Here is a 16,169-nt window from a genome sequence, read left to right on the forward strand (position 1 = left end):
TTACCGACAACAGCCTTACGTGCATGGCTTTTAATTGTATATAATTCTAGGACCGATAATGGAGGCAGTCATATTCTTCTCATTGATATCTCTTCGAATGAGCGGCTTTGCCACTCCGGCTTGTTCCCAGTATAATTAGGTTTGGACAAATATATGCTGTTATTGGCCACTCAACTTCCCGGTGGCGCCCATCTCCTCTTGCTACGACTCTTTCATATGTACCCAAACGGTCTCACCTGAAAATGCATTGGTCCCATTTCCTCATACCTTCTTTTAACTTTTGGGAGACAGACGTCTCCCAGCCACTGAACGATTCTGCTCCACAACGCAGCGTCTGGGGTTCCAGGCTTGAAGACCAACGCACGAAACGAGACCTGCCAACGACAAAGTGCTTCGTCCAGCTCGTTCCACATCCCTACGATCGGATCATCCCGATCTGGAGGTGGTGTAGATTCGTCGATGTCGCTACATGGATCCATCGTAATAATCAATGTTTGAATCTGCGTCGGAGTCGTCACCATGCTGAACGATCTGGTGAGCCATTCGAGGGGATGAACGGTCCTATAGTCATCTTCCAATTCAAAAACGCAATCGAAAACAGAGATGTACTTCGAAGGGATTATAAGTGGGGGAATCCGGCTTTCTAGGACGATGATCAGTACGCGACGTTGCTGCTAACTAACCAAGACGAAGAGATACCTGAGTTATATCCATTGCAAACAAACTCTACCCCATTTCTATCGAGCGCCAAAAGAACAGAGAGGGACACAGTCATCCGTTCGCTATTGTTGCCCTGGTAGAATAGTGAGCTCAACCCACTCGTCCGACATGGGGATTGTCGACTAGCAAACCGGGTCGCCAACACCTCATCATCGAGTGTAATTATGGTTAATGTGGGCTCGGACAGCTGAACGCCTTTCTGCTCTCGCCCGATCATCCCCCACTGTTCCGGTCTCTCGACCATGGCGTCAAATTCACTGTAATTAACCCATTGTGCCAAGGTAGTAATGTGCATTTCTTCTGTCCAAAAAGATTCCAGGTTCGGTACAGAGTCCAACATAATTTGATACTGGACCGTGCTACAGGTTACGCGAAGCAAGTCAAGATTCGTGACGTTAAGAAAAGTGCCTCGCCATACGCCAACCTCATTGGGTGACACAGACATATCGGCGCATCCGATACTTTGGAGCCGCGTATTCTTCAGAAGATCCATGATGGCGCGATAATATGGATCCGAATATACTTCTTGATCAGCAGCATAGAGATCGAGCATCGCGAATCCGCGCGAGAGTAAGTTGGGAAATTGCTGAAAGGCATTGTAGATTTCCCGGACAGAAAAGTCGCTAAAGTTGAGGATGTCCGCAGAAAATAACTCTTCAATCGTGTGAGAGCGGCGGCTGCGGCGCTGAGAAATGTGAAAACTCAGAATATAGAAAGCCTAACTGAGAGAAACCACTTACTCTTCGCGAAGGAACCATAGTTGTTTGACGGAGGCGTGAGAGACAAACTGTTCCAGAATATATACCAGATACCATGTACTGAAACGGAAACAAGGAACGCCCGGAAGTAGCATCAGTCGCGGAGTTGCTTTGTTCTGTATTCCCGTGGTACGCGGTCTTCCGCAAAGCCGGCCCGGGTTGTAGCGTTCCTGTTTTCGATCGCACAACCGCGTACGATTTCAGCATGATTTCTCCTCAGACCATCCGCATTGCCTGTTTTTGGTTGCCTCTATATTTCGAGAGAACAAAAGTGGGGTAGCTTATCCGGGAAGCCGGATACAACCAAAATGAATTTGAGATCTGTGTAACACCGCGCATTCCATGTCTCCTTCTTTCTCGAATTCACTAGCAGGACGTTTCCCCTAACTTCCTCCGCTCTTATTTTTATTTGAACAGGCTCTTCTGCTTGTCATAATTGCTGTCTAGCTTAAGCATCTAACGCTACTTCACAACTTCGGTCAAACAACGAGAACCTCAAGCTTCCTTCGCTCACGTTTCAGGCATTTCTAAGAGAAAATGAGGACAATGTGGCGCAGATCCCTTGGCTCTATGGTCCTCTCAGCCATTTACGAGGTCATTCCACAGCCAATCTGGTCTTGTCGTTCGTAATTTTCTAGGAAAGAACCGAAGCCCTTTTTTGTCATCCAGAAGAAAGCCGAATAACGGGGACGCTAGACCAACCTACAGTCAAAACATCGGCTGGCTACTGCGCAACCTGGAATTGGTTTCAGGCTTGTCGTCTGGGCAGATTTCTTATGCGTATTAATACAATTCTACGACCTGCTCACCGTTCTCTTCCTCATACATATGCTGCTGCGGACCTTCTTACCTCTGCCATGGTTCGCAAGGTGGTGCGGCGGTGTCGATGTTTCAATCCGCAGTCGCAGCCCTGGGTGCACCAACGTTTAAGGATCTTCGCCTGTGTACTAAAACTCAGTTATTTTCCTAGATCGAATCCAAGGTTATGGATACGGGTCTCGCTGGACATCTCTGGAGCTACATATAGGTCTGTAACGCTATTGGCTCTCAAGACTTGTTGTATCCTGTTTCGATGGGCACAATCATGGCGCCCGGACAAGATATCCCGCCCATTGGCTGATTTTCAGATGTATGCGAAGGAGGCGATGCATTTACTCCTAGCTGCGGATATCATGAAATCTCGAGAGAGGATATAGCGATTCATTCTGAAAGTGCATTGACCAAAGATTTTGCTTCGTCGTGTTCCCTCATCTTCATTCTCTCACCATGATTCTAGATCGTAGTGGGTGTTTTTTCTCCGCATATATAGCTGATTCTTAACTAGCTCATCCCAGTTAAGGCCTTTTCTCAAGAAGAAGCAAATGATGACGATTTATACGGATATGTGCCCACCAAAGGCGTCACACTCATGTTTGTCATTCTATTCGATATTTCTACACATGAGTAGGCGCACCTTTCTAGCCGCGAATTGATTTTTATTTTGGGTAGTGACGCACACCTTCCAAGGCTTGTACCACCGCATGTGTTGGATAATCCCGACCGTCCTCTTAGCTGGGTGCTTGGACATCTTGGGATGGAGTGCGCGATTTTGGTCGAGTATCTCTCCGCGTCTCGATACGCCCGATACATCCAGTATACTCAACCATTTTGTATCCTAGATCATACTTTCCTCACTTTGAATAGAATAACAGCTACAATTATCGGACCTACGCCTCTTGGTGCCGCCAAATTCATCACCCTCGGTGCAATTATCCGTATTCTTGGACCGGCCTACAGTAGACTGAGACCGAGGGCCTGTAAGCCTTATTGTGTTTCTACCTGTCTTGTCACTCACGGATCACTCATACTTAAGATTATATCAACCAGAGTGATATTGGCGCATATAGGAAGGGATCTGACCTAACTTCCATCCTTCTTTGAGTTACCAGACCATTGCAAGGCGCATAGAACCCTCCTGCGTACTACCTAGTAAAGACGAACAAATGTCACGAAGAGCTACTGCCAACGATCGGGACCGACTTCTGGTAATGTAAGAAATCCCTTTAGAAGAGGGCTAGCCCTTCAGTGATGTCCTATAATTGAGACGATAAACAGACTTCGTTCTCCGCCTACCAATGCTTAAAAATTGAGTGTAAGAACACTGAAGAGAGGAAGAAATAGGCTTTCTCACTGGAGATCTCGTCCAAACTGGCAGCCAAGCCGCTCTTCGGTATCGTGTACGCCTTAGATGCTCCAAGAAAATGTTGCAGACACATCTACGAGACGATATTGTCTCGACTTGTGTGCAGGTGTGGTGAGGAGAACCAGGTTTGATTGTTGACGTCGCCAAACATCCTTTGCCATCGACCATCACAACGACAACAACCTTCGTTTTGTTCTTGCTGCTATGTTCTGACCCTTCATGGCTCGTCTGACGCAGCTACAGTTGACACAGGCTCCTTCATTTTGGCGATTCTACTGGTTGGAGCGAGTATCTACAAACTGGCACTGCACCTCGCCCGACAAGCAGCCAAGGTTCGTAAATCTATTTATCAAGGCAAAATCGATTGAGAAACGTACCTCTAAAGCATTTAGCCGATAATAGCTTGATTTCTTCCTGACGGGGAAGAGCTTCGGGCAACCAGGTGCCCGAACCGTCAGCTCGGCATTAGATAAACTAATTCAAGTGGCCGATGAGAGACCTTGTAGCTGTAAAAAAAAATGGAGACCCCAGCGCTCCCTAGGCCTCAAAGAATGGCCGAATCGACGTCACGACGAAACGTTACCTTTGCTTTGTATTATGTCCACTTCTTAAAGAAGTTTTATTGTCTCCTGTCCTGCGCGCATTCAAGGTGCATAAATGTTTATGTCTGACCGGATATCCTATGAAGTCAAGATTTCCAGAATGTTTAACCAAGCCCGAGCAGGTGAAAAATCTCATTTCATGCATATATAATACTGATCTTATTATAAAACCACCGCTTGTGGTGCTTTCAAGATCAGTCGTCGCGCTTAAATTCAAACCGGTTATTTTACCCTCCGACATGTATGCCAGTGCGTCATGTCCACAGCGCGAAGGGAAAGGCCGGGGCCGCTAATCGTGACACCCGGCGTCCTTTCTCGAGGAGGAGTTATATATGTAATTTCCTTTATTTCTTGATCCATCCACAATGTATTTCTGTATAGCTAGCCACTCTTTACTGTCCGTCGATTTACGTGTTAGGAATGAAACATCGTTTATCCCTGAATCTAGGTTGCTGCACCTAGCTCAATAACGCTCTCACTTTTCTGATCTTCGATGGCTCGGTCTCTACCCATCCCTCTTCCAATCAGGCGTCCAGGATGAGCAAAATTCAAGGTGTAGATTGCCAAGATGACCATAGCACCGTCGAAGCCACCTAAGAGTCAGTTGATAAGCCATGTATAAAGGACGCGAGGAAATAAACCCCACTAAAGTACACCTGCGTGTGGATGATCTTCCCATTCCACCCATCTTCGAGTTCAATAGTCCTGTAAATTGCCCTGTACAAAGACTTTAGGTGAGAAACAAAAGAGAACACTGCGAATTAACATACCGAATGATAAGACACAGTGTTGAAAGCCAAAGCTCGAATCATGTACTTTATTTTCTTGTCCATAACTCCGCGTTAATTGTGCGACGGAAGAGTCGTCGAGGAGACGTTCCGATTCCGGTGCCGAGTGAAAGGTCGGTCGTACTTGTACCTGAGAAGAAACTCACAGCCCAGAATGGCGTAGAATACGCTGACGCCTACGAAAGGATTAGTCATAGCCACGGAACAGCTTTCTGGACGCACCAAGTTGGAAGCCAATATCCCCAAGCATCACGTCACTTCCCTACGTTGAAAAATAGGTCAGATCAATATCGGCGTCGAAGAGATTAAGTCTCACGATATTGATTCCATTAATATCGTTCTCTGAGCTAAGTACGACAGCATCATTTGCAATCCAGCTCGGCGATTCATCATTCTCCCGATATGAATTTGTGAACATAATCTGGTGAGAATTTCCAGGATCTGGTATGACAAAACCGCATTGTGCGACCGAATCCAGGCCACTCGATAGTCCGGCTGTTCATTCTTTTCTCCGGTATTCTATCGAGGTTTCGGTACGTTTCAGTACACTTTGCCTTCGGAGATTGGGGTGCCAACGTCGCTTCATTTATGCTGCTCACCAAGTCGTTCGACTGTAAATGGGATTTGAAGAGATGTACGTTCCAAAGGATGTTAATTGTTAGCTGGAGTTAGTCGCAGATCATTACTTCTTCTGTTGGCCTATATTTACAACAGATAATCACGCTCATCTGGGAGCGATAAAATATCCGGACAATACATACAAACGAGCAACTCTTGCAGTTAAAATGTATGTAAAGGAATAGGGGCCGACAACCAGAAAATTCACTCGGCATTCGCCGTTGTTGGTTTTCATCGATCCACCCTCACTGAAACGCGACATCTCTTTACCAGTACATGCTTTGAACAGAAATCTTTTATATGTCCTTAACATTGAAGCTATGATATAAAAGTAACTTTTCTGTCACCAGACGGCTGCATCTCGTGCTCCACCATAGATTATTGTTTCCTGGCACGTGTATACGATCCACTTACCAGCGCGATGTCCCCATCCGACATGTCGTTCATCGAAGAGCGCAGACCAGCTCCTATCGACCGACTTTTTGTCGAAATTCTCATTTACATATTTCATCTGTGTATTCTCGACCGCAGTTCTTACTTCGAGCCTTTCGATGTTAATGATTACCAGAGGGGCCCATGGAAGCTTGGGCAAATATGCTCGCCCTGGAGGCAAATTGCCAACAACATGCCGACTTTGTGGACACATATATCACTTGCCGATGACGGCGTCGTGAAGGAGCCCGTGTCTAGGTTCAAGATAGCATTGGAGCGCTCTTCCTACCTCGCCCTGGACCTGGAGTTATCCATTTACTTCAGGTATCCTCTCAAGGTGAAGAGGTCGATCTATCAGCTCGCTATTACTCAGTCGTGACGGTGGGAGCACTTAACAATCACCCCTGATCGCGATGCTATTCATTTTTTGCCCGACATTCCTGGCTGTCAGCTTAACAAACTGTCTCACCTGACAGTCCATTGTCATGAATTGCGGACACCTCAATATATTGATGCATTCCAGGATGCCCCCGCTTTGCATACTGTTGAGCTTCTTACCGACTCCGCAGGCAACCACTTGGAGCTGCCATAGAATAATATCGTCGCATTCTTCGACTATACGTATCGTGGGTTTCCTGAACGCGTACATCGTGTTATTGATGTGATTCAGCGGTGCCCAAACCTGCAGACACTTCATACGCAATTGATATGCTATCCACCCTTGGCACCGGTTAGTATTACCCCTCCGTTTCGATCAAGTTTGCGCGATCTCACGGCATGTCATAGCGCCATATTTCGGAGCGTAATCTTACCCCAATTAGAGAAAATACGTGTCGTTCCTAGCGCGAATGCACTTTGTCCTGATGACGCTCTTCCAGATCTTCCGAGCCTCCTCCAATGCTCGCAATGTTCTCTCGTATCACTCGAGCTTGTCGATGTCATCTTCACTGACATTATTTTTCACATTCTCCATTGCACCCCACACATCAACACTCTCAAACTTTCCACACAACGCTGGGCCACCAACTACGATCGCATATTCAAAGCCCTCATTGACCGCTTGGCTTCCTATCCCTCTACTCAGCAAAGCTTTCTTCCTCTCCTCAGGAAACTTCATATCGCTATCGATGATGTCCTCATAAACACGCCCTGTACTTTCGTTGATCATGTTTTCTTTGACATGGTATCTTCTAGATGGAACACTAGGATCTTGTCGGCCGTCACCCTGGATATGTCGGAGCCAGGGAAGGACTTGAGTTGGGGATTGACTCAGGAACATATCGAAGAGTTTCGCAAGTACCAAAAAGACGGATTGGATATCAGACTTAACATCTTATGTGTCGATCATGAAGCTCAAGTCCTAGTCACTAGGAGAAAGAGATACCTCTAAACTTTAAATATCATTTCCTCAGTTGTAGAATATTGACCATTGTCGCTGTTGTCTGTCCACTAAATCTGAACGGACTACTTAATGGAATGCAGTGATATATTAGTGGCAGGACTCAGGAGAATATGTGCAATGTGCACTCCGGTGATAAGCGGGGTCTTACACCTGTTCTTAGTACGTTGATGGGTAAGTAACGGGACACGCATCATCAGAGTAACATTACCATCGGTCGATATTTATCCTTTGTTTAAATCGTTGTTTTTCGACCTGCGAGACGCAACTTGGGGTAGGGCCTAGGCCCCAGCTTTGAATTTCAAATTTAGGCCAAAGTTGAAGCGGGATTTCCCCGCCTGTGTTCCTTAACGACATCTACCCTGAAGCGCTTGATTCTTCTGCTTTAGTGCGTGCTCTCTGACGGACGTATGGAACAGGTGTTACAGCGGGGATTATGGCAGTGAAATTGGCTGGAGAAGGCAATGGGTAGTGAAGATTGGATAGAGAAATACAAGCTTCATGCTGCCAAACACCTTAAAAACCTCAGTCCTGTGAAGTCTTGATGGCTGTCGATACAGTTTTTCTATTGACAACTTATTTTAAACTTCAATATCATTATATATACTGTACAAAGAGCCATTACTATTTCATGCATTGTTTTACCAATCTTTTGGATTCTTCTGGACGTCCTAGAATTACATTTAACCTGATACTCTTTGTCGGACTGGCGTTACACAACTATTACAGAGGTTGGATGGTGGGTTCGGGTCCCACAGGAATGATGCGTGTAGTGTTGATCTAGAACAGAAGTTACTCTTCTGCATCGAATAAACAAGAAATCCATACATGAGGGTGCGACCAATAATAGTGGGTCTTGATGTGCTCGTTTTCCTTACAGAATTTACATTCCTGGTCCTTCGCTTCGTATTTCACTATCGTACGAAGCTGCATTGGCGGGCGAGTACTTCTGGTATCTTAGGAAGTATTGGACTGGTCTTATCCGACTGTTTCACGGAAGAAACGCGACAAACCACCGCTTCTCATCTAAAAACTCTCGCTGACTGTTCAAATGTCCGTAAGGCTGCCAGCCATAACGGTATGTGCACTGGATGGTCTAATCGGAAAAGGAAAAACTTTCGAGTAGTCCCAGGCTCTACTCATGCGCACAGCTACAGCTACTTCTTGTACAATATGAGAAACCTGATACACGATGGTATGAAATTACCAGGTTTATACGTACTACTATTATTGAGAACAGACTCCCGGTGCCAATACTGAGACCTGAAAGCCCACATCTGTATATCAAACCAGTGTCCCATCCTCCATCTTCACGCTGGAGCCCTCGGAGAGTCTGGATGTTGATTGCATTTTTCATTTGTAAAGCTGCACACAATTAGACACATCGCAAAGGCAAGTCCATCTCCTTCCGTTCCAATTTTCTCCGTAACTCTGTCTTTTAGGAGCGGATAGAAACGACTATGGATTACTGGGTTATTACAGCCGCTAATAAATCGATAGAGGAAGAAGAGGAAACACTCTGCTGTCTCGCAGTACCGCGATCCTTGGATGTACACACGATGGAGGAGAACTTGGTATACCCATTCCAACGTCTGGTTCATCTCATTTCCCCGACCATAAGAATAGAAGATGCTGAGAGCATTGACACAGACGACGGGGTCGATTTGTGGCCGAGTTTGGTCAAAGTATGTCTATGTCTACACGTTAGGTTTCGTCCATGGATTCGTGGTGGAGATAGATTCACCTGTATGACTCCGTCTTCGTTCACATACATCAACATCTCATCCATCATAGATACCACAACTTCCTCTTTCGCTCGAAATACTGTGAAGCCAGGTGAGGTCGTGTCAAAGTCACAAGGATATTTAGTCATTGTAAGTTTGCCATCCCCTTTGATCATTATCAGCTCAGCTAACCACGGTGATATATTAGTTCAATCTGCCTGCAAAGAAGTCCCCCTTCCCCTTCTTGGGCACGTCCAAATCGACCAACGATCTGTAAACCTGTCAGCACCGGTGCCCAAGATATGAACTCAAGGTCATGGGTTTATATGCAGTATGAGCAGCTGAGAGAAGTTCTCTTGAATGGATAGTCCAGAGCATTCGGAGTAAGATGCCCTGCATTCTTTTTCTGGTATCCTTGACCTCTGAGTACCGGATTTCCCAGCAGATTGAGCAATGACCGCTTCAGCTATGTGAAGTCATGGTACACAATGCAATATAGTCCTCGGGAATGCGCAGAGAGTACGTTCTCGCGCTTGTCGTCTATGAAAATGGTTCGAGAGGCATCCAGATTCGCTTAAGACAGCGTACAGCGGTAGAAACCCAGATCGGGTTTACGCCTACCGGCTGCAAAGGATGTGAAGATGCTATCGAAGATTGACCAATTCATATCCGCCGAAACGCTCCAGAGCGCTTCATAGCCTGGCTGTGATATATTGAACATGGCAAAGACGCACATCGTTTCGCGATTTTCATCTTTGAGTCCGTGGAAAAAGTTCTCCAGATTCGTGTCCCATTTCAGGGAGGCACAGGAGTCTTCGGCTGCTTTGCGAATGTCGACTGGATCGAGGGAGAATTCGTGTCCGAGACGGGCGTAGCATGTCTCCTGGGAGATGCGGCCTTTCTCATACTCGAGCCACGTCGAAGAGGAGAAGTTCAAGAGGGGAAGTTCCGTGGAAAGTGTACAATTAGACCGAGCAGACCAAGTGAAAAGAAGGTCGCTCAAGTCACAGATTATTGCATCATATGGCGCCATTGGCATTCTGTGTTTCTCAGATCCATATTGAAGCGATATAGATTTACAAGGACTTACCATTTTTGAATGAGAATTCGTTCCGCGTGCCTCGTATATCACGCTAGCTTCTAGTCTCTGCTTATCCGATTGAAGAAACACTATCGCTAGCTCCAACTTTGATGGCTCTATTGACAGGACGATAGGTCTAGGTCTATGCTATTTCTGTGTTCTGTCAGGTACAAATTCCATGCAGTTGTGGGCATGGCGCCACTGGAGATCAGGGGCCCATACAGATAAATAAAAATTTGCAGGAGCCAACTTCAAGGATGTCCATCGCATTGACCAAGCACAACTAGAGCCGCGCTGATCTTTCGGGTTTCTGGTCATCTCATCCATACATTAAATGAAGTACTTAACGAGAAACGTCGGTCAGTAAACTTTCCCATGATGAGCCTGATGAAATCCCAAGGCTGAACTCAAACGAAGTGAGCGGTGAAACGTGTGTCATATCTGTTACGAATATGACGACTAATGACGAAACCTACAGGCTCATATACTATTGCGAAATCCTTTCCAGGATATTAATGGTAACTGGCTGTCGACATTGCCGAGCTTGGGATTCGACGGATCTTACTCGGATGGAGGGGGTTAAGGTTCGCTCGGGCACGGGAGTCGTCCGAGAGTCACTAGGCCCGCTGTGATATTCTCTTCTTCTCCAGAAAGCGAAAAGCAAAACAAGCACCGCAACGGCAACCAACGATCCGATGCGAGAAAATGCGGCTCTAAGTATTTCGTTTGACTTACGAAAAGGCCTGAGTCGAGGCGGGAGCGGTCAGTGTTCTGTTGTAAAGTTGTGGACATGTCAAATGGACGGTGGATAGAAAAAAACGGACATCGTTCTGGGGATGCTGAGAGCCAAGCTTAGCAGCATTGTATAATGGAAATACTGATAAGACTTACAGTGTTACAGTAATGGTTAACGTGATCTCAACGCCTCTGCTATTTGTTGAAGTAGACGGTGTCGCAAGCGGTGTTGCAGACAGACTTGTAGCCGAAGTTGAAACAAAAAAGATATAAAAGTAATCTTGAAGCTACGTGAGAGAGAGGGTTCACCTGTCAGTGTTGAAGAATTACTATCACTGGTCATAGTAAGAATTAATGAAGAAGTTCACTGTCTTCCAAAACTATACACAATCTTCCTCGGATCTTATTGCAGTACATGCCCATGTTGGCTAAAAACAACCATTGGATCGGGAGATACATCAGGGTCATGTGTCATTTTTTTACGGTAACGAGTTCCGATCTAGCTTTTTCATACGATCATTGAAGGGGACTCACCCTAAATTAGGGATTACCAGCTAAACTAACGTTACAATTATGGATGAGGTAGTCGCATACATTTGGCAGCAGCTCTGAGAATACCTATGTGTCTTGTGCTTTAGCAGCAAGAACGGCAAGTGCTATAAATCATCAGGAGGGACAAATACCACGATAAAATAAGCAAATACCAGTGAGGTCTCCATATGTCTCAGCCACACCCGTAAAGGTGTCAAGTTCAATCAATGACTAATGGGAAAAAATGAAAGATAAGATGAAAAGTTCCCGACGAACATCCGGCTAATGAAGTCAGTTACCGGATCCGGGGCCGGAAGGCGTTGTCTTGACTTTTTCTTCACTGAAGCACTGAGCAAACCACATAAGATCGTTTCGCAGAAATATTGGAAATACTATTTGTGTCTAATAATAGGGACGCTACCGATATGATGGATTTTCCCTATCAATTCACCCTCTCGGACTCGAAATAAGACGACGCCTTCCTCTCGTACATATCTTGCGCGTTCCTGATACACGCATCTTCGACCCACTCTATGATATCGCCCCAGTTGTAATTCTCCGGGTCCTGCTTATCGGTGCGGCCACAAAGCGACAGCTTGATCCTTTCGATGATGGGCGCCGCGCGACACAACGCTTCATCCAACGCGGCCCATTCCTGTGGTGGTACACCCATCAGAAAAGAGGCCCCAGTGGGGAGAGCGTCCGTGTCGACTTCGACCCTGATTTCGAGTGTCTCGATAGTGCATGGGAATGCAAGTCTGTTCAGGGTCGCAGTCCACCAGTCGAGACAAGGCTTTTCGTTGAACAAAGAGATAGTGATGGTCAGGTCGACGACGTTCTTGAGGAAGAGCGGCTCCGGAATATCATCCGAAGCTAGCACAGTTGTAGTTAGTTATCAATGCCAAGACGATCAGACTCTTCCGCCCACCAAAATCGAATGGTCCCAAATGCAACGTAGGGATCTGTCCCGGCTTGACTGTGGCACGCATGATGGCAGAGAGACGGGAGAAAATATAGACATCCCAAGGAGGTCTAGCGACGCCGTACTGCCTCACTCTGAGATCATCGACCCAGCTGACCTTCAAGTGCGAGTTACGGCTCGCAAGCCGGGAGAAAAGGACGAGGTCGGTCTGAGTAGCGATCTCCATATTGACCATATTTGCCCGTGGACCATGTTCTCCGGCCCTGATCTGCTCAGGAGTGTCGTACCTAGGGACGAACTGTCCTGCTTGGGCCTCGTATTCGTCGATGTGTATGCTTTGGATCCCGAAGAGGTGCATCTCGCTGGGAAGGGAATTGACGATTCGGAAGAACTGTGCTTCGGTGCATTGGATATCGAAAAGCTCCAAGTTATGAACGGCCGGGAAGGAGGTGAGAGCGTTGTGCCAGAGAACGGGGTCTTTGAAGTTACGCCAGCTGAGTCTGCTGAAGGAGAGTGAACTGATATTTTTGCCGACAGTTGTTTGGAGATGGGTGAGAAGGAGTGGGAGGTAGTCGTCTTTGGAGAGTGTGTCGGGTGTGGTCTCGTAGAGGTTGATTTCTGTCACGATGGAGGGCATGTTGAGGAAAGCTTGTGCGGTGGTGTAGACCTCGGAACAAGAGAAACGCGCGCCAGCTCCAAAGATGAGCTCTTTGGCGGCGAGTTGGTCTATCATCCTTTGGAGGTAGTTGTCATCCTGTTAACAAACATTTTTAGCAACAAAGCCGTTTACATGAAGATGGTGCCTACCATTGTTGATAGAATGAAGAAGATTTCCTGTAGATCTTATACGTTTGTGAGGATAAGGGTACAATTGCCATAGACTAAATTCCGATGTGGGAATGAAGACTATTGACCTCACGATATGTTGGAACACACGTGACACCGTGAATGACATTCACCGTGTCAGAGAGCAACAAGAATGGTTGCCGAGGAGGCTGCGCGAGAACTCGAAGGCACGGATCCATCAACTAAAACCTGTGATGGTTAGAACGTATAGAAAAACAAAGAGATTGACCTTTTCTATTCCCACGCACATGGATATAGCATTTCCGTATCACCAAGCGTTAGTTTTCAGCCGGAGCACAGCATGTCAGAAGCAAATACTTTCCTCCTTGAGCATTCGTCAACAATAAGGACCACATTGCAACGGAGGTGAACAATGGTTCTACCAGTGCGAACAAAGTCATTGTTACAGTCCTATGGTTAGCTTAAGGTACACTGACGGCAGGCGATCGAGTTGCCGAGCCAGCTATTTTCGACCAAGTACCGTTGAGTTGCTCTGTTGCTTGCTTGTTGAACGCGAAAACAGCTAGCGGTGCCATGTAGAAGTTGTCCTAGATGGAAGAAAGCGGGGGCGGCTGTGTGGCGGCTCGGGTATCCGAGGAGGTCGCCGGTTTTTCCCCATTTGTCGTTTGGGCACAGTGGGCCCTTCCCCCCCAGAGTATACGCTGCATCATTTGCTGTTTTGAAAAATAATGAAGTACGTAATTCTCATGATTTTTCGAATCAGATACAGCTAAATAAAATGTGGATAAGTCCGAGTGCATAAAAGCTTGCATTGTGTACGAACCGGGTTCTAAATTACATATCTCGTAGTTTGACAATCATCCACAGACTTATATCAATGATCATTTCTGGCTTAGGAAGGTCTGAAAACTATTTCCTGAAGGAAGCGTCGATTCAGAGGAGAGAGCTGGGAATGTAATTGTATTACTACATGATATCCTGAGTCGTATGAGTGTTTTCTGAGAACGTTTAGGCCTTATCATGAATAATCTGCAGCGTAGAAGCGGACCTGCCGAAGATGTCAGAAGTGAACAGCAGAAAATGGGGGGAAATGGTATAGAAGCCGACAGGATGCCGTAAAATGCCAGGCATCGGCCGAGATCAACTTGAACTGGAGTCCGACCATTGCAGCCGAAGACTGTTCGACTGTTACTGTCCGTGACATACTCTACTCCAGACCTTGATGCCGTCAATATTTCAATCCTCAAGCTGTGAAAGGCTCATATTCATTCTTCTTCTGCCATTGGACAGGCATGTGTACATACAATAAACTGACTCTTCCATGGCCACATATCGAATTGGCATTTAGGATATCGCATATCTGGGGCATGAAGCGGCGGGAAGGTGCATTTCTTTACTTTATGAGTAATTAAATTTGTACTGATATCGGTTTTCCCTCGTTTTTAGTCAGTCTATACGCTTCCCGTGGCGCCGTTTGTGCTGGACGACAGCCTCAGCCACCAGAGGAATCCGTTATTATCGTTATTTCCGCCCGGAAAGCTGACGCGTCAAGTGGCTTGGCATGAAATCATCACAGGAGAGGTATGTTGCTGTCCAACTAGCAAGATGCACGCTTAACGGTTATATGTTTTGCAGTGAACACATTCAACCCAGCAGCACGAATAAGTACACAGATACCTTATCCATGGAATGGATTTCCACAGCCGGCGTGTTCTCACCATTGACTACAAAGGGTCATCGTTCTATGTGTTCGTGGGCATAGCTCGGACTGACGAAAATATAGACGAAATCTGATGGGATATGTCGGAATGAACGGTCGCCGTTAGCGGGGCTTCGCTATGAACTGAAGAGCTACGATGACCATACGAAGTGGTGGGTTCCTAGGACTGCTCAACGTCACCGTTGAATATCAATCCTCATGTTATCGGTGTAGTTTCGCATCGATAAATCTCTCAAGTTCAAGTCTTCAAAATTTCGTGAGATTTCGAGGCCTACAAAGTCCCGAACTCTGAATTAAATGAAGAAACCAAGCCACCACCACCACCCAAAACCGCGCCTACGCCTTTCCGCAGACCAGTCCCAACTCCTTCGGCCAAGCAGCGTGTCGTTCGTTGCATCTGGCCCCGAGATTCCAATGGACCTGTGATGGCCGACCTACCTAGCGGCAAGGTCACTGAGAACAATCAGCGAGTCTGGGGCGCCACGCTTGAAGATTTCCATTACGTACGGCCTTTTCCTAAAGCTTCAAGCGTTACAACTAGGATGTGCGGGAGCAGACTGGCGGCGTGGATGAAGGAGGTTGGGGAGGTTGAGCATGCGAAGGAGGAGATCCAGTGGGAGTTTCGCGGCGTTTTTCCCTGAGAGATCTCCCAGAGATCTCCCGGTGACGGTAAATTCGCTGCAGGCGTTGACGAGGATGTACAGGGTGGTCGTGGTCGTTGATTTCCTTGCGTGACGTGGCGCGGGCGCTGCCTGTCACCAGCTCGCTGCCATTACCGTCTATTTCGTCTTTGAGGCGAGGGATTGGTCTTCGTCTTCGCCCTGCATGGAGCGGGATGGGATTGGGTCGACTAGAGAACCGAGCAGGGATCTTATAGGCTAGAGGGCCTTGGGAAAGGGTTGATGTCTCTACTAGCTACTACATGCGGTAGTTAGTGGTCTGACCCAGAAGAACTGAGACGTCTCAAGCCTACGAGACATTCCTCCTCACCAGTGAAGGTGCAGGAACGACGATTTCTTTCGCTCGCTGTCTTGACGAGCGAAATCCCTTGAGCCTGTTGAAGTAGCACACCCTCCATGTCGCTCTTACCTTACATAATCGTAGCTACCAATACTGGAGGTCGAAAGTCAACGCTTACTAGCTTTTGACT

The 16,169-nt window shown here is 46.8% G+C and overlaps 10 protein-coding genes across 10 annotated transcripts; 5 read left to right on the top strand and 5 right to left on the bottom strand.

Moving 5' to 3' along the window:
- Positions 1-164: 164 nt before the first annotated feature.
- Positions 165-1,587, bottom strand: BT62DRAFT_996661 (uncharacterized protein). Its single transcript, XM_043190598.1, has 3 exons — positions 1,461-1,587; positions 700-1,405; positions 165-643 (listed from the first exon to the last, which is right to left on the bottom strand). Exons 1-3 carry the CDS (start codon positions 1,533-1,535, stop codon positions 213-215), a joined length of 1,212 nt encoding a protein of 403 aa, XP_043035760.1. The 5' UTR covers positions 1,536-1,587; the 3' UTR covers positions 165-212.
- Positions 1,588-2,254: 667 nt separating this feature from the next.
- BT62DRAFT_1010523 (uncharacterized protein) lies at positions 2,255-2,674 on the top strand (the record flags this gene model as incomplete). Its single annotated transcript, XM_043177660.1, has 1 exon — positions 2,255-2,674. The coding sequence occupies one exon, from the start codon at positions 2,255-2,257 to the stop codon at positions 2,672-2,674; it is 420 nt and encodes a 139-aa protein (XP_043035761.1).
- Positions 2,583-3,502, top strand: BT62DRAFT_996662 (uncharacterized protein). The gene is made up of 5 exons (XM_043190599.1): positions 2,583-2,760; positions 2,813-2,921; positions 2,967-3,056; positions 3,162-3,274; positions 3,331-3,502. Exons 1-5 carry the CDS (start codon positions 2,745-2,747, stop codon positions 3,396-3,398), a joined length of 396 nt encoding a protein of 131 aa, XP_043035762.1. The 5' UTR covers positions 2,583-2,744; the 3' UTR covers positions 3,399-3,502.
- A 146-nt stretch (positions 3,503-3,648) lies between these two features.
- BT62DRAFT_936098 (uncharacterized protein) lies at positions 3,649-4,085 on the top strand. Its single transcript, XM_043187068.1, has one exon. The coding sequence runs from the start codon at positions 3,880-3,882 to the stop codon at positions 4,057-4,059; it is 180 nt and encodes a 59-aa protein (XP_043035763.1). The 5' UTR covers positions 3,649-3,879; the 3' UTR covers positions 4,060-4,085.
- A 1,019-nt stretch (positions 4,086-5,104) lies between these two features.
- Positions 5,105-5,468, bottom strand: BT62DRAFT_1010525 (uncharacterized protein; the record flags this gene model as incomplete). The annotated part of the gene is made up of 3 exons (XM_043177661.1): positions 5,105-5,226; positions 5,273-5,312; positions 5,367-5,468. The coding sequence occupies 3 exons, from the start codon at positions 5,466-5,468 to the stop codon at positions 5,105-5,107; spliced, it is 264 nt and encodes an 87-aa protein (XP_043035764.1).
- A 427-nt stretch (positions 5,469-5,895) lies between these two features.
- BT62DRAFT_442728 (uncharacterized protein) lies at positions 5,896-6,631 on the top strand. The gene has a single exon (XM_043180903.1). It carries the CDS (start codon positions 6,090-6,092, stop codon positions 6,477-6,479), a length of 390 nt encoding a protein of 129 aa, XP_043035765.1. The 5' UTR covers positions 5,896-6,089; the 3' UTR covers positions 6,480-6,631.
- Positions 6,632-6,699: 68 nt separating this feature from the next.
- BT62DRAFT_936101 (uncharacterized protein) lies at positions 6,700-7,518 on the bottom strand. Its single transcript, XM_043187069.1, has 2 exons — positions 6,827-7,518; positions 6,700-6,741 (listed from the first exon to the last, which is right to left on the bottom strand). The coding sequence occupies exon 1, from the start codon at positions 7,377-7,379 to the stop codon at positions 7,020-7,022; it is 360 nt and encodes a 119-aa protein (XP_043035766.1). The 5' UTR covers positions 7,380-7,518; the 3' UTR covers positions 6,700-6,741; positions 6,827-7,019.
- Positions 7,519-8,783: 1,265 nt separating this feature from the next.
- Positions 8,784-10,262, bottom strand: BT62DRAFT_922697 (uncharacterized protein; the record flags this gene model as incomplete). Its single annotated transcript, XM_043184426.1, has 4 exons — positions 8,784-8,832; positions 8,883-9,190; positions 9,244-9,323; positions 9,812-10,262. 4 exons carry the CDS (start codon positions 10,260-10,262, stop codon positions 8,784-8,786), a joined length of 888 nt encoding a protein of 295 aa, XP_043035767.1.
- Positions 10,263-11,935: 1,673 nt separating this feature from the next.
- On the bottom strand, positions 11,936-13,717 carry BT62DRAFT_936103 (uncharacterized protein; the record flags this gene model as incomplete). The annotated part of the gene is made up of 4 exons (XM_043187070.1): positions 13,568-13,717; positions 13,300-13,520; positions 12,499-13,246; positions 11,936-12,443 (listed from the first exon to the last, which is right to left on the bottom strand). Coding segments are annotated over exons 2-4 (1,177 nt in total), but the record flags the coding sequence as incomplete, so codon positions are not given.
- An 874-nt stretch (positions 13,718-14,591) lies between these two features.
- BT62DRAFT_1010532 (uncharacterized protein) lies at positions 14,592-15,754 on the top strand (the record flags this gene model as incomplete). The annotated part of the gene is made up of 6 exons (XM_043177662.1): positions 14,592-14,682; positions 14,750-14,880; positions 15,083-15,175; positions 15,233-15,275; positions 15,323-15,648; positions 15,704-15,754. 6 exons carry the CDS (start codon positions 14,592-14,594, stop codon positions 15,752-15,754), a joined length of 735 nt encoding a protein of 244 aa, XP_043035769.1.
- Positions 15,755-16,169: the final 415 nt, after the last annotated feature.

Source organism: Guyanagaster necrorhizus (genome assembly GCF_019112545.1).
Source record: "Guyanagaster necrorhizus MCA 3950 unplaced genomic scaffold BT62scaffold_30, whole genome shotgun sequence".
NCBI lineage: Eukaryota > Fungi > Basidiomycota > Agaricomycetes > Agaricales > Physalacriaceae > Guyanagaster > Guyanagaster necrorhizus.